This window comes from Fistularia commersonii, chromosome 7, assembly GCF_037954325.1.
Source record: "Fistularia commersonii isolate RoL2024-O1a breed Wild chromosome 7, RoL_Fcom_v1.0, whole genome shotgun sequence".
NCBI classification, from domain to species: domain Eukaryota; kingdom Metazoa; phylum Chordata; class Actinopteri; order Syngnathiformes; family Fistulariidae; genus Fistularia; species Fistularia commersonii.
In genome coordinates this window covers 18962462-18987122 of record NC_141290.1, presented here as the reverse complement: position 1 = coordinate 18987122, position 24661 = coordinate 18962462, and the positions used below count along the sequence as shown (strand labels likewise).

General features: G+C 41.1%; 2 protein-coding genes across 2 annotated transcripts in view; one reads left to right on the top strand and one right to left on the bottom strand.

Annotated features, from left to right (window-relative positions):
- The window catches only part of chd6 (chromodomain helicase DNA binding protein 6), an 82104-nt gene extending 73563 nt beyond the window's left edge, over positions 1-8541 (top strand). Inside the window, exon 45 of the mRNA XM_086150176.1 lies at positions 67-8541. Within this exon, the coding sequence (XP_086006302.1) occupies positions 67-1212 (1146 nt within the window). The 3' untranslated portion in view covers positions 1213-8541. The remainder of the gene's footprint in view (positions 1-66) is intronic.
- Positions 8542-13019: 4478 nt separating this feature from the next.
- Positions 13020-24661, bottom strand: part of rspo4 (R-spondin 4) — a 28044-nt gene continuing 16402 nt past the window's right edge. The window contains exon 5 of the mRNA XM_086148882.1: positions 13020-14610. Within this exon, the coding sequence (XP_086005008.1) occupies positions 14492-14610 (119 nt within the window). The 3' untranslated portion in view covers positions 13020-14491. The remainder of the gene's footprint in view (positions 14611-24661) is intronic.

Genomic DNA, 24661 nt, shown 5'->3' with positions numbered 1-24661 from the left:
CGTATTTCGTTTTTAAAAGCACGGATTGTTCCTCTGACCCATCCGCCGCTTACTCCAATCCGTTAGGGTTTCCTCCCTGAGGGCAAGTTCTCACGGATCTTGACGGAGCCTGTCAACAGAGACCCCACCTGTCGACGGCGGGGTCGCCGCCCCCGCAGCGAGATGCCGAAGCCTCTGCTCTCCGTCTCCGATGCCGCCTCGTCGGGCCTCGGGCCTCCTCTCTTCATGAACGGCGGTCTGATTGGCAGCATGGACTCCATGATGGCCATGCAGAACCTGCGCGGCGGCATTTCTGGAATCCCTATCTCGGGCATCATGGCCGCAGGATTTACTCACAGTTTCCCCGCCTCCGTGTCATCGGGAGGCGCCGGGGCGTCTGCGGAGGACGCCAAGAATGGATTGAGTATGTTACCCATGATGCTTCATGGCATCCCTCACCCCCATGGAGCCACCATCCCACAACATGCCTTGTTCAGCGTCGGCGCCATGATGGCACACGCGCCACCTTCAGCCCACCCGAGCTCCTCCACATCCTCCTCCTCATCGTCCGCCGCCAGGGTCACCACGCCGACGGTGCCCTCCACCCCCGAAGCGTCCGACCAGGCAGTGACGAAGCCGGACGAGACGGAAAGCGCCCCCTCCTCGGGATCCGGTGGCGAAAAAGAGAAGAGCCACAAAGAGAAAGGAGCTGCAGAAAGTAGTAAAAGAGCGGGTGGAGCTGATGCCGCTGCCGCCATCATCACCTCAACCAGCCGTGGTCATCTTGGTTCCGCACACCTGGGCGCCAGTGCCGGCAGCCACTTGACCTTTAATCCCTTCCTCATCCCTGGTATGTCGCACGGTCTCCTTTATCCGCACATGTTCCTGCCCCATGGAGGCATCATGGCGCTGCCTGCCATGCCGCCAGGCGCAATCGACGGCTCCCCGGGGAGCCCAAAAAGGAGGAGGAAGCGTGGCCAGGAGGACGTTGACCGGGAGGAGGAGCGTCTGGCGCCCGGACAGGCGGAGGAGAATGAAAGTACAGTTAAAGCCAGCGCCTCCTCCTCATCGCCCTCCACCTCCCAGCCGCCGCCGGCCGAGGAGGCGCACGGCAAGGACGAAACCCCAGCGACCCAGGAAGCAGACTGCCAGGACCAGCTGGAGGGGGGAGCGGCAGCAGAGGGGGAGGAAGGAGGGGAGGAACAGAGACAGGAGGGAGGAGAGGAAGGCTAGTGTCCTCTGAGTGTAAAGTTTGTGCTGTGTCTGTCAGTCTTTGTCCATGTAAAGACTTTTATTATGAGGATGACTAATAATAACAACCATTATATTAAACTGTCATGTTTATATACCGAGACCCCCGCCCCCCCCAGCCCCCACCCACTCCAAACTTGTATACAAAAAAACAAAACAAACAAAAAACAAAACAATGTAACAAACAATCTTCTGTGTATTTAACATTCTACATCGAGGCAGCGGCAAGGAGCGCACACATCGAGATGTTTGCAGGCATGTTCAAACAAATCCAAGACGGCAGAGCTTTGGTCCGCGTTCGCGTTCGGGACACCGACCGAAGAGCAGCCTGTATTTCTCACTATTTTGGGAAGTGAAGCAGGAGGAGCTTCAATTAAAAAAAAAAAAACAAAAACCTAAACCTCTTTACTTTAGTCTCATTGAGACTGAGGGCACACTCCAAATCATGTGATTTAACATTATTTTAATTTAATTTTATTTTTTTCGCTTTTTTTTTTTTCTCTCTTCGTGCAATGATCAGAAACCTGCAGTCAAGGTGAACCTGTAAGACTGAAGAATCTGAGCCAAAACTTTCACACGTTTTTGGAAACTGAGGGAAAACATTGACGCTGTTGTGCAAAAGTTAAAATACCAAGAAATACCCTCGGCAGCCCGAAAATCCACAAATCAGAAATTCAGACCACGACTAATCTTGAGCAGTAAACTCATGATTACAGTCTTCATCAGTTGGGTCAAATTACTTACTATTCAAGCATCACAGTTACAATCGAGGTGGCAGTTTGATGCTGGAAAGGGAGGAAAGCCACATTAATGAGTCAATGTTAGCTGTGGAGCTGCAAAGGAAAACCCCAAAGTCTCTTAAAAGCAAAAAAAAAAAGGTTTAGAATTGTTGCGCTGTGCGAGCTTTTGCATTGGATTCAGGTTTGTTAGGTTTCAGTTAAAATGGTTTTAAAATCAACCATCAGCGTCTATCAAGTGTTTGAGAAACCCACCACCAACCAAAGAAGGCCGATATTAGGTTGACTGTCAAATCAACAAAACTGTCAGGCTCTTTTCCACTTCTTGAGTCTCCAAGGAAATGTTTTTTTATTTTAATTATTTCTGACCCTTTAAACCCTGAAAAAAATGAACCTGAAAGCAAAACAACAAAGTTGTCCTCTAATCTGTAGGTCGCATCATCTGTTTGGATTTTATTATTTTATCTAAGCTACACCATTGCTGCTATTTTTTTTTCTCCTTTTTATGTCATCATATACACAAGGATATGTTCGTAGGGCTGGAACAAGTTGAACAGGTTTGGAAAAGGAACTCAAGCAGAGAACAATCATGAGTTTTTTTTTTCTATTTTGAATAATGTGTTTTTCATTTTCTTTGTTATTAGTGTTGTTTTTTTTTGTCCTGAACAGTCACTTTGAAAGATTTACCCCTGAGTAAGAATTTAAAGAGGGATGTCGTAGCAGGGATCGACCAGTGTAAGGCAGCAGGGGTCAGATTCAGTGGAGGCTGTTTCATATATTCGGAGATATTTTTTTTTGTTTTTTTTTCAAGAAAATGTGCAAACCAGCCACTGCAGCCCCGACCCCAGTAGCATCGCAATTGTTCTTAATTTCCTTAGCATCACTGTGTGTGTGTGTGTGTGTGTGTGTGTGTGTGTGTGTGTGTGTGTGTGTGTGTGTGTGTGTGTGTGTGCGCGCGCACGAGTCTGACCAGGTAAAGGGAATACATTGTGAATGAAGAAGAGCACAAACAGAAAATGGAGGGAAGGGGAATCTTTTTCCTTGTCTTCAGCCTCTGTTGACTAGCAGCTTGGGACTATATCTATTAGCGGTGCTGTAGATTGCCTTTATTTAAAAAAACGCGACAAACACACCATTTTTATTTAATTTCTCCCTTTTTAAGAAGAGAAAAAAACGTACTTGAGGTTAGCTGATGGTTCCTTTCACCTTAGACCCAATGTTCCTGTACTGTACATTACATGAATGCAAGTGGCTGGTTTTTATTCACAACAGGGTCTGTTTGTATTTCCATAAAAGGGGGTTTCAAATGTTTCATTTCTTTTTTTGTGATTTCATACATGAACACATTTTTGCACAATGCCTTTTTTTTTTTTGTCAACCAGGTGTGTGAAAAGAGCTGCAGGTGTGCATGCATGAGCACACACTTATTTTTTTATTTGATGGATTTGTTTCAACCATTACAGGTCACTTTTTTCATCGGGGAGGAGGAAAAAAAAGTTGTTGCCTTGTCACAAAATGTGGCTACATATAATTTATTATGCATTTGATTTATTTTTTACTTTTTTTTTTTTTGCTTTGCCAAACTTTTTACCAAATATGTCTTCAGTTTCATCATGTTATCATTGGAAGTAAAATGCCTTATTTAGCTTGTGTTTTTTTTTCCCATAGATGTTACATCTCCACGTGCGGATATTTTATCACGTTTGTTTATTTGTGCAGACTTTGTTTTTTTTTTTTTTTTATCTTTTTTTGTGATGTGCAGAAACTGCAAGATCAACAGCAGAGTGAAGGTTTGTCAAGGGCCAGCGACATCGTCGCACCAATGCTGATTTCCCAGATTCACTTTTTATCAAATTACTTTTGTTTTGCTCATGAATGAAAAATAAGACCAGAAAATAAGGTGTGTGTTCCAAAATAATGAGGAGTGTAATTCCAGAACGATTCACAAGAACAAATTAAATTTGACTCGTCATTGTTGATCTTACCATTAAAGTAAACCACTTAAGTAAATAGGATCTTTCTTTTTATCTTAATTTCTTTTGTAATTTCTAAATAACTGAATCTTCTACCTTTTTTTTCAAACTTTGACATTTAATGGTGTAATTGGTAATTAACCTTATATCATTTGAAGTAAATGAGAAAACATGTTTTGCAAAAGCCAAACAAAACAGTTAATTCATTCATAAAACATCATGAAAACACAATTATCTGTGTTTGAATATCAACAAAAATCACCTCTTACAAACGATCTATCAACCGACCCCTGATTTTTCATAAAATTCAGACTGTCCGTCCTCAAAGCGCAAAAGCATAATTGAACACGGACAATAGGTCTCCACTCAGTGCCTCCAAAACCACATAGTTTCACAAAAATTCTGAATTAAGGCTCCCAAAGTGGCATCATCATTGAGGAACTACTATAAAAAACAGTATTTCACTGTTTGCCATTAACTGCTTGCTGTTTCTGAAAGGGGAATCTGTCTCCTATCCTGTAATTTAAACAGCATTCGACCTGTAAATCCACACAGACTTGGATAGTCTGACTTATGAAGACAAGTAATAGAAATCTATTTTAGTTTAACAGACAGACAATGAATTTATCTCCAAAACATAATATATCATTGGATTTTGGACCCTAGAGACATCTAAATGTCAGTGCTTAGCTCTGGTCCAACTTTGTCCACAATGACAGCGCAGCAGGGCGTCAATCCCCGGTTCTGCCAGGGTTCCTGCAGCTGCTGCAACGTTAATTGGGATTGAAAGTGAAAATGAACTTTCCTTAAAGAACTGCTTGTCTGTCTTTTTTTCTTCTTTAAAATCAAACTGAATGAGTTTCAATAGCTGGCGTCCTTTTCAAACTTTTCCACTCAGCAAAGAATCACGGCCTGATCTGTGACCTCGTTTTTAAAACTTTCCAGCTAAAACTTTAAAGGTTTTCCAAAAAAGAAGTTTGACCTCGTTTTTCATTCGAAATCCTCACGATATCACACATTGATCACTGATTCACTAATGGGATTTAAGTTTCCACTAGAAAAGGTACAAAATTCTAGTTTGCGTTTTATACCATTTTATTAATTATTTGCTGTCAGAAAATTTTACGTACAGATTTTTAGAAGAACGATGGAAACTGGAACCCGAGGCTTCACTGCTAAATTTCAAACTTGCCTGACGCTTCCTGTCGCTCGTCCTCGTGTAAAGAAGAAATGGATCCGTAGCTGGTTGTAATGGTAGATAGTACGCCTCCCGGTGGCTCCTGGCAGTGTTAAATGTTCCTCTCAAATGCCAACTCAACATGTTGCAAACCTTGATCCATTTTGATCCGTGACGTTGTTTAGTGTCCAGCTTCCCGTCTTCACCTTTATAGACCGTTGCCTTCGTGACTCAGAGCAGCTCCTAAAAAAAAAAAAAAAATCGCTGGTTCACATGGAAGATGACGTTTTTGTTGATTGTTTTTGTTTTTTCTTTGACGTCTGTGTTACCCCCTTAATCTGCCATAAAAACAAAGGAATCGTTTTCAGGTAATCGTTTTTTGTTTGTTTGTTTGTTTTTTTCCTAAACACCGGAAAAGGGAATCTGCCAAATGCACCTGATCACAAAACACACTGCATTTTTGTAGAAAACAAAACATTTTGTCGAAGAGGAAAAAAGTTTGACCTTACTTTCATTTGAAAACATTACCTCGGTGTAAAACCTCACGGGACATGTCTTAAGTGAAATGTAAGCTGACAAGTGTGAACTAAATCAAAGCACAGATTTTCTTTTACCTTTTATATATATTTTGTGGATCTATGTTTTACAGCTTATATTTCTGGGGCGTGATGTGATCAGGGTACTATATGAGGAATGTTAAGGACACAGTAACCAACAAGATCAGGGTCGTAATAATTAAAAACAATGTAGTTACAAAAGTAATACATGATAATTTCACAGTTTTAACAGTAATACATAAATAGGCAATCACATTTTTTCTCCCTGCAAGGAAGGGAATTTTTATTTGCAATAATGCAAGAAAAATAAGAATTGACTTGTAAATTTCCGAATTAATCCAGATAAATGCTCACCTTCTAGACCCTCAAAATTACACAATTTGTTTTTCTGAGAATAGTATTAAACTCTTCTTGCCAAGAGTTGACTGTTTATGAATTTGGTATTACAGTTTTGTACCTCAATTTAAATGTTATGTTTCAATAACATGTAAGGCCATAGTGTTTTGTTGAGAAGTTTTAGCCGCTAAAAGGATTGGCTCTGCCAAAGCAGAAGAAACTACTCCTGAAAATTTCAATCGAGTAACTGGAATGTACCCTCAGTCTGGATGGATTTGGTCTCAGTTAAGTGAACGTTGCAATTTCGTCTCCACCCGCTTTTGCTTTTGGTCCTGTTGTCGCACAACTAACGGAACCACCTTCAGGGGTTGTTTTACAAATTGTGGCCCTGCCTTGTCTTGTCCAACTATCCCTGAATTGCACCGAATCTCTGTCAGAATGTTTGGTTTGGTGCTCTTTGGTAAAAAGGCTCGAAGATGGATCCTGAGGTGTTTCCGTGATACCTACAATTCACTCTAAATATTTCTGTCAGCTCTGAATCAAGTTTAGCATCTTCTTCCTGTTTCAATGAAAAGGCTGTTTTCCCTTTTTCGGTCCAGTGAGTACTTTTCGGTTTCGTCCCGGGGTGAAACAGTCGCACCAAAAGAACCAGATTCAGACCGCCGTCGGCCCGGTTACTAACCAGCAGTGGTTTGGTTGTTGCCCAACGTGATTGGACCCTAAGCCGACCAACGGCGCGAGGCTTTGATCAGTTGCGGGTTGAATCGTTAAATGGTCCTTGTTCTTTTACCGAAGCAGCTCGTCTTCCTCAAATAATAAGAAGCCAAACTCTTTTTTTTTTTGTAAATGTTACCTTGAAGCACATTCAAATCAAAATTTTTGCGGCTTTGTTTGGCCCAAAGAATGACAGTCGTTACAAAATGATGCAAATTCTTGGATAAAAGATAAAAGTCTCCTCTTTTTCTCTGCTGCCAAACCTGAGGGATCTTTGACCAGTGAAGAAATGGGCAGTTTGAAATGTTGGCTGTGTCAGCCCAAACCAAACCAAAATAGCAACAGAAACCAAGAATCAGACCAAAGCGAACAAACTAAAGATGTGAAAACATCCCAAAACGAACTGCTTCTCAGTCATGTTCCAAGCCTTCCGACTAGCGGATTTGTGGTCCTGTTCTGTAGCCTGCATTTCGTCCATGACTCAATTGTGAGATGTTTTATTTGGAAAATGGACCCCATATAAAGTTTTTTTTTTTTTTTTTTTTTTTCTTTTTCATCGCCTTTGTCTCACACAACCTCGAACAGAGAACGGCCTCAAGTGTGAATCCTGGCGGATCTGGTGAAATCGGGCCTTTGTCCCCTATTAAATCCTTGCTGCCTGCATCAAATGTCCGTTGTTTCGCCTAACACCAAGGTCTAGTCGGCCGCAGACGATTTGAATAAGAACGAAATTCCTGTTTGCGTTTTATTTTAAAAAACTTTTTTGTATGACTTTCATGTGAAATTGAGCGGAAATATTTGCTGAGTCACTCTGAGACCAAAACATCCTGAAATTCCAAACAAACTTGATAGAACGGAGGCTTAACACTTAGATAGTCTTGTCTCAGAAGAAACTGCTTAACTACGTCTGCGGTTTTAATGACACGCTCAACTTCCTGCAAGCTCCCAGAAAGACTGTTTTCAAGTCTGGTGTTGGTTTTTACTTCCACACCATCTTTTAGGTGGTTAACTGGTACACACCCTGATCCGCACGTTTCATACCTCTAGTTGGTTCAGTCTAGAGTCTAGACTGAAATGTCCAAACCAAACAAGGAAGTTGTCTTTTTTTTTTTTTGGAAAAGCTCTGAAAACAAATGAACAGTACTGTAGAAAGAGGGGAATTTTAGTCTTGTGTATATTTTTTGCCTTTTTTTTTCTGTTGACCGTAATTTCGGCAAAAAGAATCGACAGTCCACAAGTTTTCTCTCAGCTAAAATCAAACAGATCTTGTGCAAAAATCAGATATGAAAGCAACTTTTTTTCTTTCTTTTTTTTTTTTTCAAAATAAGGGAGTTGTTTAAATGAATACCCTAGAATTTTTCCGTGTTTTGTAACAGAACAAAAAAAAGAATTTCATTGACAAATCTTATGGTTGCCATTTGTTTTCGACGGGCACGCTGACAGACATCTAAAATGATAAAAAAAAAAAAGAAACGTCAAAACATCATTGAAAACAATATGTAAACCGGTAAATAGATTTTGTTTGATGACTGACGGTTCAAGATAGATGTGAGCGTCACCTGTTTGATGGTTCACAGCCTTACTGAACCAAGTGCAATGATACTCATGTTCACTGTTCCTCTTAAAACATGCAACGAAAAAAAAAACAAGAAACATCAAGATTAAGTAGGTTATGGTGGGGAGTTTATGCTTTTTTCTTTCTTTTTTTAAATTTTTATTTGTAACTATAGTTCTCTGTATTCCCATGTGGACCAATCTGGAGTCAGAACATGGTATGTGATCTTTTATTGTGCAATAAAAGATGACCTTCGACTTTCTATTGTCCTCAGTGAGATTATTATTTGTTGTTATTCTGATATTCTTCTGAAAGTTACTGATTTCTAAGATTTTTACCGACACCATATGGAAATACTGTAGCAACCCAGCAGTACTATTGAGAGGAATGTATAGAGTTCTGTTATTTTGTACTGGCTGTGAATGTGTTTTGGATGAGAGAGCAAGGGGGTGGCTTTTGCGTGAGTGAGAGTTCAAGAGCCGCAAAGGTAACGGGTTTTTGAGTTGCTGTTCTTGTAGATTTTGGATGTACCCGTTGGAATAAAAACAGGGTTTGTTTACCAACCACTCATAATTGTTGAACATGTCTGGTCAGACACTATGTTGGTGTCAGAAGTAAAACACCTGTGTGATCTGCCTATCTCCTCGGCAAGGCTGAACCCGGCTAGCTCTGCTTCTTCCACCTGAGCTAAGGCGTTGTGGCAAGAAAAGGTCTACGCTCCTCTGAGAGTCAAAGAGGAGGTGATGGGCGATTCTTATTCTGATACCTCAGGGTGTGAGGAAGAGTTCGACAAATGCTGCGGAGCATTATGCTTGCCTGAGACAGTCAATAAGCTAACTGCCAATGCTGACTAGCGCTCACCAAAAGTTGAAGAGCGTGCTGCCAGGAATGTGGGGGGCAACGTTGGGCCAGATGGGAATGGCGGCGCCCACTGTAATCAGCTCCATGTCAAGACATAAATATTCTGGTAAATCGAACTGTGAGGCATTCCATGCCCAACTTTAATTATTGGCACAGGCCACAGACTGGTCAGAGGACAATAAAGCTCTCCAGCTGGCCCTGTCTTACTGATGAAGCGTCAACATGCTTTATGCTGCTTAGCCCAGCCGAAAGAGACAACAGGGCTCTAGTTGGTGCCCTGCGATGGCATTTTGGACAATGTAACCAAGCTAATGTTCTGCACTTTTAGCTGTCAAACAGGCGGAGACAGGCCCTGGAGCCGCACCGTGTGTTGGATAACGACATTGAAAGCCTGGCAAGGAGAGCATATTGTTCGGGTTGGACTTGCGGCGGGTGTACCCTCGGCGCGCTCCCACCTGCTGTGATTGCCATGCGATTTGGAGAACACGGCTGGTGTTGGTTCCCAGCATCAGTGAAGGCTTAAAAGCCAGAGCTTTGAGCCTCACTGATTGTTGGGGCATTCGTCAATTTCCCTCGATCTTCCCCATTTGCTCCTTCCCACATTGTATCCTGCTGGATCGCCACCTCCCTTGTCATTGTATGCTAGCATGTTACGCTTAGCCGGTCGTCCCTGACCGGACCTCTCTCCATTTTTGGTGTACGCCAGCACCTTCCACCTAGCCACCCAGCCCCTCATCCTTATTGTTCCATGCTGGTGCTTTCGCCTAGTTGTTTGCTCCTGCCCTGTGTCCGGTCAGTGTCTATCGGTTCATTGGTCTAAGTAAGCTTGTTGTTTCAAACCCAGTCCTGTGTCTGCATGTGTGTCCTACGTCCAAATTCCATAACGCATATGACCACATGCCTGCTTGAGTGAAGAGCAAGTTGGCAAGGGAGCGCTTCATTATGGACATAACTCCCCGAAAATGCGCATACAGACACAGCTAGAGCATCCCCGTACTCTGCAGGAGGCATTGGAGGTAGCCTTGGAGAGAGAGGTCGAAAGAGGGTCTGCTCAGAGTGTATTAGCTTCAATACAGGAGGGTCAGGACCAAGAGAAGCCAGCATGGGTGGATGAGTGACTGAACTGATCAGTGCTTTGTCACTGCATCCATTCTGCCACTGCACCCGCCCTGACAAAGGCCCTCCTGTATGTTGGGTGTATGGGCAGTCTAGCCAGAGTGTGATGTCCCAAGCAGATAGGTGTCCGGGTAAATGCCCCAGGGTCTGCGTAAAAGGGATGAAGTAGACCCCTACCCCTGTCTCCCTCCATTCCCCATCCCTGCCGGACTGAGCCCACCTGTACAGACTTCCCCCAGAAGCAGATAACACTGCAGAGTCTGCGTGGGTGGTTGTACAAGATTTTTGTCATGTCCCCATCAGCCGAGTCTTGTCGACACCGACACCGACTGAACTTACTACAGTGAAGCTGCAAACAGTGACTGGTGACCAAGGCCCCATGATTGGGAGAAGGGTAATGGATACTGGGGAAGAACATGTTGGGCTTTCCAGGGGGACCCACAGGAAAAATACCACACCCCACTCAGGCCCCAAGACCACTCCCACCAACCTTGCCAGCCACAGAGGCACATCATGGGTTGTAACCCCCCCCCCCCCCCCCCCCCCCCAACCAACACACACAAAACCTTGTCACCCACATGTCATATCCTGGTTGATGTGCAACCCCCTGTCCTTGGGGAACAGGTCCCCCCTACCAGACCTGCGGCCTGTGGGGTGGACAAACTGACTGGCAAGGGACCTATGGGGGTGCAAGCGCAATAACTTAGAACCTAGGCAGCAGGATGAACTATGGAAGTTGCCGCTGGAATTAAAGGACATTTTTGCCCCTACAGAGGAGGAAGTGGGCCTGACACACCTGTTGCAACATTAATACCAGTGATGCCCACCCCATCATGACGTGCCCCCACGCCTTCTCCTGGCATACTAGGCAGCTGCAGACAACACTATCAAGGAGATGCAGAATGCTGGTATCATTAAGCTATCTGACAGCCCAGGGGCCTCAGGTGTTGTTATTGGTCAACAACAAGAAGAGGCTATAAATGAGGCTCTGTGTTGACCACAGGCGTGACCAAACAGCTGGTCTACTTAGATGGTGTGCTGGTCCATGGAAGCTCTTTCCATTTAGTCATGGGTACTCTGCGGTGGCTTTGACAGAGAATATAAGCGGCTGGTCTGAAGCTTCATGCCTACAAGGGCTGCTTCATGAGAAAGGAGCTAGAATTTCTGGGGCACAGAGCTGGGGGAGACGGTATCAGCATGTTGGATGAAAAAGTGCATGCAGTGAGAGACTGGCTGGTCCCCACCAATTTGCAAGTATTGAAGAGCTTCATTAATCTGGCATCCTGCTACAGGTGGTTTGTGTGTGATTTCTCATGCATGGCCACACCCTTGTTCCGCCTGCAGCATAAAGACAATGATTTCTCCAGGACACCTGAGTGTGAACAGGCCTTTGGCACTTTGAGGAGGGCCTTGAAAGAGTCTCCCATCCTCATTCCCCTGGACCGCTACCTGCGATTGCTCCTGGACACAGATGCCAGCAATGTTGGGATAAGGGCAGTGTTGATGTAGTTTGGGGCAGAGGGAGAGAAAGTGTTAGGAGAAAGTCCTTCTCTCCTTATCACCTCCTTCAGTCCTTCTGCCTGAGTGAGGTAGTAATGCACCTCATAACTCACTGTCACCATTAATGAACAGAAAAGTATTAACGCGTCATCTGATTCAGGTAGCAAAGATTTCACTAAGACAAGCTGCAGAATGGCAGGTAAGAATTGACGTGCAGCAAGGACAAACCCGAAAGCTGACTGCCAGCAGAGGGGTCATTGCGAATCGCTTACTACTAATAGAGGAACTTAATGTAGAGGGTGTAACTAAATTAAAAACCGCTACATTTACAAGTGGGCCTAATGGCAGTTGCTAGTATGGGGCTCACTGTAAATCGCTAACTGGGCTGACGGACACCTGCTAACAGTGGCACAAACTGCAAAACTGGGTGGTTTCTAAAAGTGTAGCTTAACCGCTAACACCTAAAAAGATGGAGAAAGCCCTTTACTATCAACATTCAATCATACATACATACAATACAACAGCTGTAAAATTCAGCCACTACATTTAATCCATCATGGATGAACCATGAGCAGCACCAGGGGAGCAGTTAGGAGCTGAGTGTCTTGCTCAACAACACTTCATCAGGCTAGGAGGAGCGCAGGAATCAGACTTGGAATGTTTATTTCCAAGGTGACAGCTGCCCATGAGCCACAATGCCCCATTAACACCTAACAGCAAGGCCCATTTGCTTACAGCTAAAATCGCAGCTAAATGTGTACTGTTAACTGCTAATGGTGGGGCTAACCACAAAACTGCTAGCAGCTGGGGTAACAGCTAATTATGAACCGCTTACTAGGCTAACGGACACCTGCTAACAGTCGGGATAAGTGCAAAACAACTTACTGCTTACAAATGGGCCTGTCCCAAATAGCTATCTGAAAACAGCTAATAGCAGGGGCTATTTGCTAACAGCTGACAATGGAGTTAAACGCAAACTGTTAGCTGCTAAAAGTAGTGCTCGCTGCAAAGAGTTGTGACTGCAGTAAGCCTTTAGCATCTGAAGTCCGTTAATTTTTCTGATGGACAATGCTAGAGTTCCATGGTAGAGTCTGGGGAACGATGTGTATCGCAACATGATTCCCCTGCCACAGATTCGCAGCGCCACAGGTAACAAAGAAGTAGGAATTTGGCCATAAGCATCAAAACATCCAGCCAAAAAAAAAATCTATTTCTGAATAAAGATTGGAGCCTTTATTTCAAATGTACTATTTTGAGGTTTTGTTCTCCAAATTCCACCACACACTGAATATGAATCCTGGTGTCTTGATCTGTTGTGTATTTCAAATACATTTTAAATAATAGCTAACTCCAACACGTCATAGTGATGTATGATAATGCACGGCCCGGCCCACTGAGGTGCCTTCAGGGTCCAGCGTCAGAATATTTTTTGAAATGCCAATCATAACAGAATTATATCTATTCGGTTACATCATGGCCATTGTTGTTGTACTCTAAAATAGATTACACAAATTTCAGTACTTTACAGATTTAAAATTTAAAAGGAAAATTATCATAAAATGATAAAAAAGATTGGAAACAGACTAACAACTATTCCCTTTAAGACTAGATTTTGTTAGAAACGTCTCCTTCCCCATACGTTATATTTTAAGTTATGCTCCCTTTCAAAAGTTGTGTGTTTTCAAGGAACTGTAGTCACAACTTTTATGTTCAGAAAAATACAGGTCAAATTGCATTATGATGATGTAAAGTAGATGAAAACACAGGAGGGCGCTGTGGCCTTACATATTGTCCATGATATGTAACACATGAAAATAATATAAATGACAATGCAAGGAATTAACAAAAATGTATTAAAATACTATCAATATATCATTTTGCCACCATTCTTAGGATATAAATAATTTGAATAAATTCCAAATTGCATTTAAAATATGCATTGATGTGACTTGCTGTGGTGACAATCTCAGTAGTTTGAAGGGATTTAATGAATGATTTTATCTCTAAAAAGTGGAAATACTTTGCAACACAAACCAATAATAGGAGACACATTTTTGTCTTTCCTGTGGGTGATACACCATAAATCAAGTCTGATGCAGGTGCGCCATCAAATTATATATTTATCAAATGTTCATCTATTGAGGGATAAAAATATCCCACTAAGTTCAACAAAAAACCCCTTAATATAAAACTGATGGAAGCCCACCATTCCATCCCCAGCAGCCCTGCTGCCTTTTTTTTTAAATCTTTTCCACCTTTTTAAAAATGCTGCTTTATTTTATTCCAGCTGTTTTTCTCGCCGGTTTGACAATTTAATCTCATGAATTTAAAACCTTCATCTCATACCTCTCGTCTCTATTTTGATAATACATAACCTCATGATCTCCAAGAGTAATCCACCTTTGTAAGCTCACAAATCAATTTCTTTATTCCGTTGATTCAGGGTTTTTTCCACTTGTGTGCTGCTGTTATTTATTAATTTGTTATTTTTTTTGTAGGCAATCACTCTACAACTGTGTAGTAAAGGTGTCCCGACTGGATGTCCACAAATCAGGCGAACGGGATTATAGTGCTGAAAGTCTTGAAGTCATTTATTTTTCTCAAGAAGAAAAACATTTGTCGCTCCTCTGCGCGGCCTCAGCCAATGAGACACTTTCATGCCAAACGACTGATGATCCCACGTTGTGTCTCTGAGGTGTGTATCTGTGGTGCACTCTGCTGCGCGCCTGTCTAGCTCAGGGATTTGTCGTGTCTTTTTTGGCGGGAGGTTTTGTTCCGAAGTTGCCGCCGGCCATTGTCCGGAGTCGTTTCCTCTCCCTCTTTTTTCCTGGTTGTTTTTTATTCCTTCTTCTTGCTAAATAGGGAAAAGAAAAGAGAAGTTTGAAAATGAGGAGTTTTTCAGAGTTGTGCCAAACAGTTGAAAAATAAAGCCTTTTGGGTCCTCATTTGCGCGTCTGTGATAGGATAAACCACACTGACCAAGTCACCACTGTCACAGCTTAACATCTTACTTCTTAAGAAAACAGAAATTTGACCACTGCATTTAACCAATGAATCTGAAACCTGGTGAAGTGGCAGCTGCTTAAAGGGAGGCAGTTTAGTGTTTTGCTCAACAATACTTTGTCAGGTTAGGAAAAGCACAGGAATTGATTGACGTAACCCACTGAGCTGGTTGATCATAAATACCTTAGACATTGCAGACGGATGTGACGCGGCCCACGTCACCTTCATGATCCCCCCCTCCCGTGGAATAGCCCACGTTCTGACCAAGAAAATAAATCTGAGCCAAGAGGAAGCTAAAGTGCCTTGTTGATCTACACATTTCCTAGTGGTGGTGAAAGTATGTGAATTTATTGGGGGGAAAATGAAAATTAAGTGGGAAATTACTTTCATCAAGATTGAAAATGAATAATATGATGAAGTAAACAACTGTCAACAGGACAGCAGATATTTCCTGCTTTTTGTCTTTTGTAAAGTAAAATTTGTTCCATCCATGGATGAACTTTCCTGTACGACGCTTTATCAATGACGATCGATGTGTTTTGGAGGCAGCTGTTCCACATTCCCCTCTCTGCAGCTTCAGCCGCCGCACAGAAACTCCCAGAAATGGCTCAAATGGGGCAAAGGGGTAGACGGCTGATTTTTTGGGGGGGGGAGGTGTTAGATCAGATACTGTGGGCTATCTCTGTGGGGTAGATATTTCGCTTCACACAGTAAATGTGCAGAAGGAGAAAGTACGCTGTCACCTTTTTTTCTTATCATTGCTGTTTTTTTGGCACCACATCCAGATCTGATCTGAATCTGATCTTAATGTCACTCATGGGGGGGGGGGGGGGGGGGGGGGGGGGGGCTGTCTTGTCTCATTATCTACTTTCTCAAAAGTGTCTGATCAATCTAGTTTCCCCATGGGTTTGCACCCCGATGACTGGTCACATGACCATGACCATGACTCAGATCAGATTTTGGCCTTGAAACAGTAAAAGGGTGTTTTATTTTCTGCGTCTGGACTTTGATTTAACAGGCACCTTGACTAAAGGAGAAAAGGCGGTAGGGAGAAAATTGTGTGACGGGACTGCAAGACTGCAAGACATCTAGTAGTTTTATTCATTAAGAGTTTAAAAATGTCTTGAAGTTTCTAGATCCAAATCCAATTGGGAAATAATCAACATTTTATTTGTGTGGAGTCCCTCAGAAACATCCAATCATTTTTGGTCCAATATCAAAGAGTGATGGATGCGGTGTTCCCAAGAACACCTCCTGCTCTGGACATCTGTGCTCTTCATGGTTGCGGACAACAGGTTGCTCCAGTCTGGGTCTGGTTAGATGGCGTTTGGATGAAATTCTTATGAGGGAGGCCCTGATACCGGGGTTCTCGGCCGATGGAGAGTTTGTTCTGGTGACGTCACAGCTGGTCTCTGCTCCCCTAGCCCTGCTGCCATGGATGTTTTGGCTGTTTACCCACTGTCTCGGCAGCCAAAAGGGACGAGCAGGACTTTGTTTGCATCTCCGTGTTCTGGGATGCCGCCATCATCTGTCCCTCATTAGAAGCCGGCCCCCTAAATCCCCTCCTCATCCTCTGACGCAATCACCTCCATCCTGCTCCTTTTGTCTGATCTGTCCTTCATTAGCTCTGCTGTCACCAGGTCTTTGATTCCACCGGGAACCAGGACAGACTATCCTTAAATGCCTCCGGACTCTCGGAGCGTTGGCGTTGGCGGGCATCGAGCGGAGGGCGCACAAGCGCGGCGATCTTCATCTTCTTGCAACGAGGGCTCACGCAGGAATCTGTTCAGTGGGTGCCGATGAGTGGCCGCTGCAGGAAAACTGTGAGAAACCATGTACTCAAGTCCTTTTTTGATTTAAATTGAAATCTTTTCCATTTTAATGAAAGGAGGTCAGGGAGTTTGTTCTGGCCCCTGGTGGCTGGAGAAGGAAATGGATGCATAGGATTCATTGCAACATTGAAATGAAAATATTGAGTTACAGTTATACACTGAAAGTTGTAAGAAACTCTCTTGTTACATAGTCTTCTTTTTTCACATAATTGATTAATATTGTAAAATCATCACCTGTATCTTAAAAAATGTAGACAAGTGTATTTTAATCTTCCTCTCTATGATATGGAAAAAATGTATATCTAAATACATGTAAAATAAAAGCAGATGATAAACCAAGATTGTTTTTCAAAAATACCGTAGTTTGATTTTTTTTCTGGGACCCACAATCCTAAATAATATCAAGATTCCTGCATGTTTCCTGTCGTTTGTAGTTAAGAAAAAAAAAGATGAGAAAACAAATATTTTCGTTGTGGTTCTAACGTTTTCAAATTTAATTTATTCATTTATTTATGTTTGTCTTTTTTTTTGGCTCCTATAACCGCAAAGGGCTGTAACTCACTGGTTACAGAGGATCGTTCGGGCGCCTCACTCCTCCATTAAAAACAACAACAAAACAAAAACAAAAAACCATGTCAATCAGAACCAGAACCAGAACATCAGCAACACATTTCTGCGTATGATTTGATCTGTGAACAGGATCTGGAGATATTTTTAAGGCCTTTGTCTATTCAAACTGCATGGGGGTCGGTGAAGGACGAAAAATAAAAGAATAAAACAAGAAGTAAAAACAACTGAGACTGAATTTGTGATTGATTTGGGAGAAAAACTCAGAATAATATTAAAAGACAGATATTTTCACTCACTTTCACATTTGGATCGAAAGATTTGATCAAAATTTAGAAAAACTCTTTCAAACAACTAATTTTTTCACCACCACACATGGAAATGGACTGTTTTGAAATTCAGAATATTCCTCTAAAAATTACGCGAAATAGAAGAAACTAGAATTCAATCATGCAATTAGGAGAAAAAACATACACAAACACACACACACACACACACACACACACACACACACAATCACACACACACACACACACACACACATATACATATATATATATATCTTAGCAAGGATTTACCGTAAAAACTGCACCACTATTAAAAAATATATTGCCTTTAAAATGCTGTAATGGATTTTAGTATTGACTTGGCAATATCATCATTGTCAGTGAAAGAGCAGAAATTATTATGAATTAACTTTAAAATAAGAAATGCAAAGAAATCCACAGATGATGGTCGTCTGGGAGAAGGCTGATTATAATTTTTTAAGTTATTTACAATTTCTAATTAATTTAAAAACAGTTGCATATGTATTCAAAACAGAGATCCAAAGTGTGCTAAACTTTCATTCTTATAACCATTATTATATTGCTAATAAATAGCTTGTTATCAAAAAAATGTGAGTAAAGTTCATGGCTGGATTTATAATAATTTAGCATCGGACCTGTCAGTGAGAGCTTTAGAAAACTCCCTCCGCTCTCACAGCCATTATTCATCATGTGGACGTCGACTCGCTCGCCAACAAAACATGTGGGACTAAAACTACATAATCACATCATCTATGGAAACAGGAGGGGAGGAACTGAGCAGTAATAGTAGTAGAATGTAATAATGATATAAATAACAACAATGATAACGATCATCAATATTATTTTTGCTGTTTTGTTGAAAATTATTGTTGTAATAATTACAACCAGTTTTTTTTCACATTATTACTATTATAATGGAATATCAATATTTATCTTATCTTATTTCATCTTGTCTTGTCTTGTCTTGTCTTATCGATCTCAGACTGAGGTGAATATATTTTATTGATACTGTTGCCAGCCATCAGTTTGGTGTTGACAACCAGATGTGCATGGTTGTAATCAGTTGAGAAATTAACAAAAAAAATTATTGGGGATTGAGACTCAGGATAATAGATCAAGACAAGATTGCAGTTGGGTTTGAAAGGCTGGATTAAACAGCTCTCATGTCCACGTTTCAACTGGAATGAAAGCAAAAAGGAGCCTTTAATAAGTGCCGTACTATCTGCTTTGTCATATTTCCGTTGAAACAAAATTATCGTTATGGAATGTACATGGATTCAAGTGTTTCAGTTAACCCGGTTTTGCAGTTGTAAACCTAAAGCTTGGCTTTCTTCCTGTACAGTATCTTGTATCTTTATTTTTCTCTCCCCCCATCATAACCTTAGTGTAAAAGAAAGTGTGAATCATCTGGGAACCAAATGAGATGAAACCTCCTTTTCCTTACAATTTCAAACGAACCGCAACTCGGCTGAAATCAATAATGGGCAGGAATCCCTGGGTGTGTGTGCATGGCTGCCTGCCTGGGTGAGTGTGTGTGTGTGTGTGTGTGTGTGTGTGTGTGTGTGTGTGTGTGTGTGTGTGTGTGAGTAAAGATACTGCAGCTGATCACTTCAGCTTACAAGAAGTTTGTAGTATTAGTAGATAACACTGGCACTGTTGTAAGACCAGACAATTAGGAGGGACATCTGCTGTAAACGCAGCACACGCTGTTCAGGCACTGTTTGAAAAAAAAAAAAAATTTTTTTTTGCTTTTTGCAAATTTGTAATGAGTGAAATTGAAACGGATAATCAGAAAATTTACAAAAACAACATTAAGATAATTATGATAGTGCTCCCGTTAATGATAATGATAATGAAAAATAATTGTCATTGACGTTTGTTTCTGATTGACATTGGAACCTTAATGTTGATCACATTATAAGCTTAGTGTGACAGAAAAAGCTCAGGACATGGTTAAATGGTTTTCAATAAATGAAAAATTTGAGAAACGACCAATTTTTTCAAAAAAATGAATTGAAAATATACAATTAAAGTAGAAAAAACTATTAGAAAATTAACTCAAAACATATCATATTGACATTTGAGATTTGCAAAGTTTACTTTGCTAGAATTGACCAAAAATGATCTAAAAATAAGAGCGAATAAAAATCAAAAATTAATTCAGTGTTTGAGTGCACACTACAAACACACACACACACACAACGCGAAATAGAAGAAACTAGAATTCAATCATGCAATTAGGAGAAAAAACATACACACACACACACACACACACACACACGCGCACACACACACACACACACACACACACACACACGCACACACACTCACGGTTGTGTTGCCTCAAGAAGTTGAAAACTGAGGTGCAACAACATCATAGCTTTGTCATCAACAGTGGGAAAAGATTTATTGGACAAACAAATGACAAGTGAGATGACTTTCCAGAATTGCTGCGATTATCCTTTTAACTTCGGACCCACTTGTTGCACGCCCCCGACACACACACACTCAGAAACACATGTTGTGTTCCAAACTAGAAAAGCTATGTGTTTCAGCAAAACAACACATAATAAATCAGTTTGGAGTTACCAGGCCAACAATTGGGTCAACACACACACACACACACACACACACACACACACACTCACGCACAGTCGGTGAAAACAAACATAAAAGTAAAGCGGTGCAGTACAACAGCCCGGCATACAAGGCCGAATCCCCAGGAGGTCGCAGTCAGAGGTGATGTCATTGGGGTAAACATCTTTGTTTTGTTTTTCAAATAACTCAGAACTGAGGAGAAAAATGTCTGAAAATAAGAATAATGTTACCTGAAACTGACTAAAAATCAAAATGAGAAAAAAATGGCGAGGGATTAAAGTAAAAATGCTCGTCATTCTGGACAAATAAAATGAAAGGTACATTCCTGTCATAAATAAATCAAATTGATTAGGATAATCAATTGAGTAGAATGATTCCACTTTTATGTTGATGTCTTGGGTACCGGTGAAAAGATACTTGACCTTAATTTTGAACTTTATCTAAATGACCCAGAAGTTACTGACAAATTGATGATTTTGGCAGGAAATCACGGAGGAACAAGATAATTCTAAACACATTTGTATTCGAATTTTATAAAAGATATGGCATGCAAATCAGAAGAAAAATAATGAAAAAAAAGTTTGGCCCCCTTTTATCTTTGATAATCTATAAAAGTACAAACAGCCATGAAAAAAATAATTCCATTTTAAATTTGAATGCGTTAATGTCTCAATCTTTGTTATGTTTTTGAAAAAAATAAAAAATAAAAATAAAAAAAAAAATCATTCCATCTTCTCAGTTAGGCGAAAAGATGAAATCATCCTGACCTCTTTGATTTCGATTTGATTTATTGCCGACCAATGATGTCACCTCATCCATGATCTGCCCCCCGCTGTCTGGCCCAGCGGGGGGCAGATTCCCCATGTGATCCAAAACGGTCGCAGCAGACCGCTGATGTTTCAAACGGGCGAGAACATGGACATGAAATGACATCAACAACAAACGGTGCTGCCAGACGTTCTCCCATAACTTCACTCTGAAAGCTTTTTTCAAAAAGATACCAGAGGCATGAGCAGCGCAGCAGGTGCGCGCTGAACAACCAAAATAAATCTGAGAATGAAAGCTCAGGGGGCTGCGGTGTGTTCAAGGCCTCCAAATAATGATAAAAAATAAAAAAGATCTGAAGAAAACGCTTGTACATTCTCCGCCATGGTTCCGTCCAGCATGAGATTGTGGGGTAGGGGGGCTGAGGTTGGTGGAAAAGGAAGACAACTCCTTGATCTGTAATGAGTCCCTCTTGTCCAGGGTTTAGTCTGCCCCTGGGCTTCGTCCACAGAGGCTGCTAACACTTAACTTAATGCATATGATACCCTGGAAAATGTACTTAAGCTCCTGCTGTCTGATTGTATTACACCCTTACACCCCACACACACACACACACACACACTCACACCTCCTCCAATCCACATTAGTCATTTCCATATGATTTTATGCTAATTGTACCCCAAAACCTCAACAATCATATCTCTCTTGTTTTTCCCCTCAATTCTCCCTTCGCTTTGTTTTCTAGACCTTTGCGACACCGGGGGGCTTTTTGGGCAACGTGTTTCCTCAGTGTCTCATGAAGGTTTGGGATGTAACCTACTGACTATGATACTCGATTGGATCTCCCCATTCTTACAAAAAGGAGGTTGGCAAGATGTACCGTCTGCAGGGGGTCACCTCACTCTCCCTGGGACTCTTGGAAGGCCCTCCAGACTGTGTGTCAGTCTGTCGCAGTTGTGTAGATCTGATTAAATTAAATTACCCAAAAGTCCTGCTGACCTTTATATAGAAAGTAATATCCATACATGTCTATCTAATAGTGACACTGAGTTATGGAGGTTCAGGTTTAATACACACACACACACACACACACACACACACACACACACACACACACACACACACACACACACACACACACACATACATTAATACTTACAAACAACACACATAAATTCACACAAACATTTCTATCTATCTATCTATCTATCTATCTATCTATCTATCTATCTATCTATCTATCTATCTATCTATCTATCTATCTATCTATCTATCTATCTATCTGTGTCTAGATGCATACTGTAGATACAATGTAGATCAATATACTGTGCGAATTCATTTATGTAAACAATAGATTCACACATATATACACATAGTATATAGACAAATATAGGTACAGTTTATCGCATCCAAAATATTCTTCTTCTTCTCCTTTCAGCTTTTTCCACAGTGAATCAACTTTCTTCATCTAACCCTGTTCTCTGTATCCTCCTCTCGCACACCAATTACCTTCATATCCTCTCTCACTATGTCCAAGAATCTTTCCCAATCTTCGCGACCAAAATTATATTATATTATATTATATTATTCCACTCCTCGTATCATCCAGATATAATTGTTTGGTATATATAAAGTCAGTTATTTCAGGAGGTTAATAGTTTAAACGCCTCAAGGCTGTTTTATGAATATTGAGGAAATATTCTATTCACTTGCTTTCACGTTGTATATTGCATTGAAATTGTTGACTAAATTACTCACGGTAGGAAATTAGCAAAAAAAAAATTGGAAAAATACCAGAATGTATGCAAGAAAATTTGTGAAAAATCAAATGCCAGCAACTGGCCCCTCAATTGTAAAGCGTCTTTGAGTATCATGAAAAGCGCTATAGAAAACCTGTGTATTATTATTATTATTATTATTATTAAGAAATAACCAAGAAATTAGCATTAATTAAAAGCATGCTATTGTTACAAAAGGAAATAACCAAAAAACAAAGAAAAAGAAAAATACCACGAATGAATGAGTTCACAGGAAATGATCAGAAATGTAAATAATAATAACATAATAATTCTCATCATAGGTTTTAAGGTCAGACGGTACGGTATGTTGTTTATTACGGCCTTTTTTTTTTTTGAGTACGGTGGGGTATTAATAAGTGATGTGTATTTGACACGTGATTTTCTAAACCAAAGCAGATGTTGCAATATATAAAATTGTAGGAGGTTAAATATTGAGTTTCATGCCAATAACGTTCGTGCCACATCACGACTTGCTACCATGCGAGAGCCACGCTGAGTGAGAGGTCTACCTCAGCCAGGGTGGCGGGAGGGAGGAGGCGGGGAGGTCTAGAATGAGATCTGTCTGGTTGACTGATGGTTGAACATAATCCTCAGCGTGTGAAGCTTTCGGCTGTGGCCGCGGCAAATCCACGCCTCTAATCGCCATGTCACGGTTTTAACCGCTTGGGAATAATTGCATGTTAGACATCGCAAATGTCAAAGTCGTGCGGGGACATGAGAACTGCGACCGCGGGGGGGAAAGCGGGGGGGGATTCACAGGGAATCTGTTTAAATCTGCCTGTGTTTATCAAGGGTTTCCGCACCCCGGAGGATATTAGCAGTGGATAAAATAAAACCGATCCTTACAGAGGCGGCATTGAGTTCTCTATTTTCTGAGAAATCTTTCTACTAGGGTGCGTATTTTCACAGAGAGCCAGACGCTTGTACAAAGAAGTGACCTTTGACCTCTTTTGGCTTGGACCGGGCCATGTAAGGTTCTGTTATAACCACTTAGACTCCAACAAGTGGAAAACAATGGAAAGGAGTCTCAGCTACATGTGGGCTGGTAGGAACAGTCTTAATCTTGATTGCACTAAAAATCAGCATCAAAGTACATTCATTTTCATTAATTGTTAATTAATAGGCTGGAGGCTATCCCTGCTATCATTGATCGAGAGACGGGGGAAACCCTGGACCAAACGATCACACGGCCCCACGTAGATATAAACAACCATTCACCTATTGTTCGTCTTTAGACTGTTGGAGGAACCTGAACCTGCAAGACACATTGAGAAGATGCAAACTCCACACAGGAAGACCCAGAACCAGGTACTAGAACCAGGTAGTAGTAGTAGAATGTAATAATGATATAAATAACAACAATGATAACGATAATCAATATTATTTTTGCTGTTTTTGTTGAAAATTATTGTTGTAATAATTACAACCAGTTTTTTCACATTATTACTATTATAATGGAATATTAGTATTTATCTTATCTTATTTCATCTTGTCTTGTCTTATCGATCTCAGACTAAGGTGAATATATTTTATTGATACTCTTGCCAGCCATCAGTTTGCTGTTGACATCCAGATATGCATGGTTGTAATCAGTTGAGAAATTAACAAAAAACATGATTGGGGATTGAGACTCAGGATAATAAATCAAGAAGGAACCAGGTACCTCCTTGCTGTTAAGTGGAAGCCCCAACCCCAAAATAAGCTATATTTTACCCTACATTGCTGAACAGAACAGAACAGTACAGAATTAAACCAAACCCACTAAAACATTTGGGATAATGGTGGGAAAAAAAGACTGAAAGTCAATTGTCCCCAAACAGAAAGAGATTAAGAAGAAAGGGACAGGAAATTGTCCAAAACTGAACAGTAAATCAATATTGATTGATGTAGCTAATAGATAAAAAAGGGATTGAATGGTTAACAATGCAAATAAAAATATGTTAAGGGTTATTCAGGTTATTCAAATCGAATATTTATCACCTGAAATTGAATCACCTTAATAATATCCATGTCATTTTGAATAAGAGGATTTT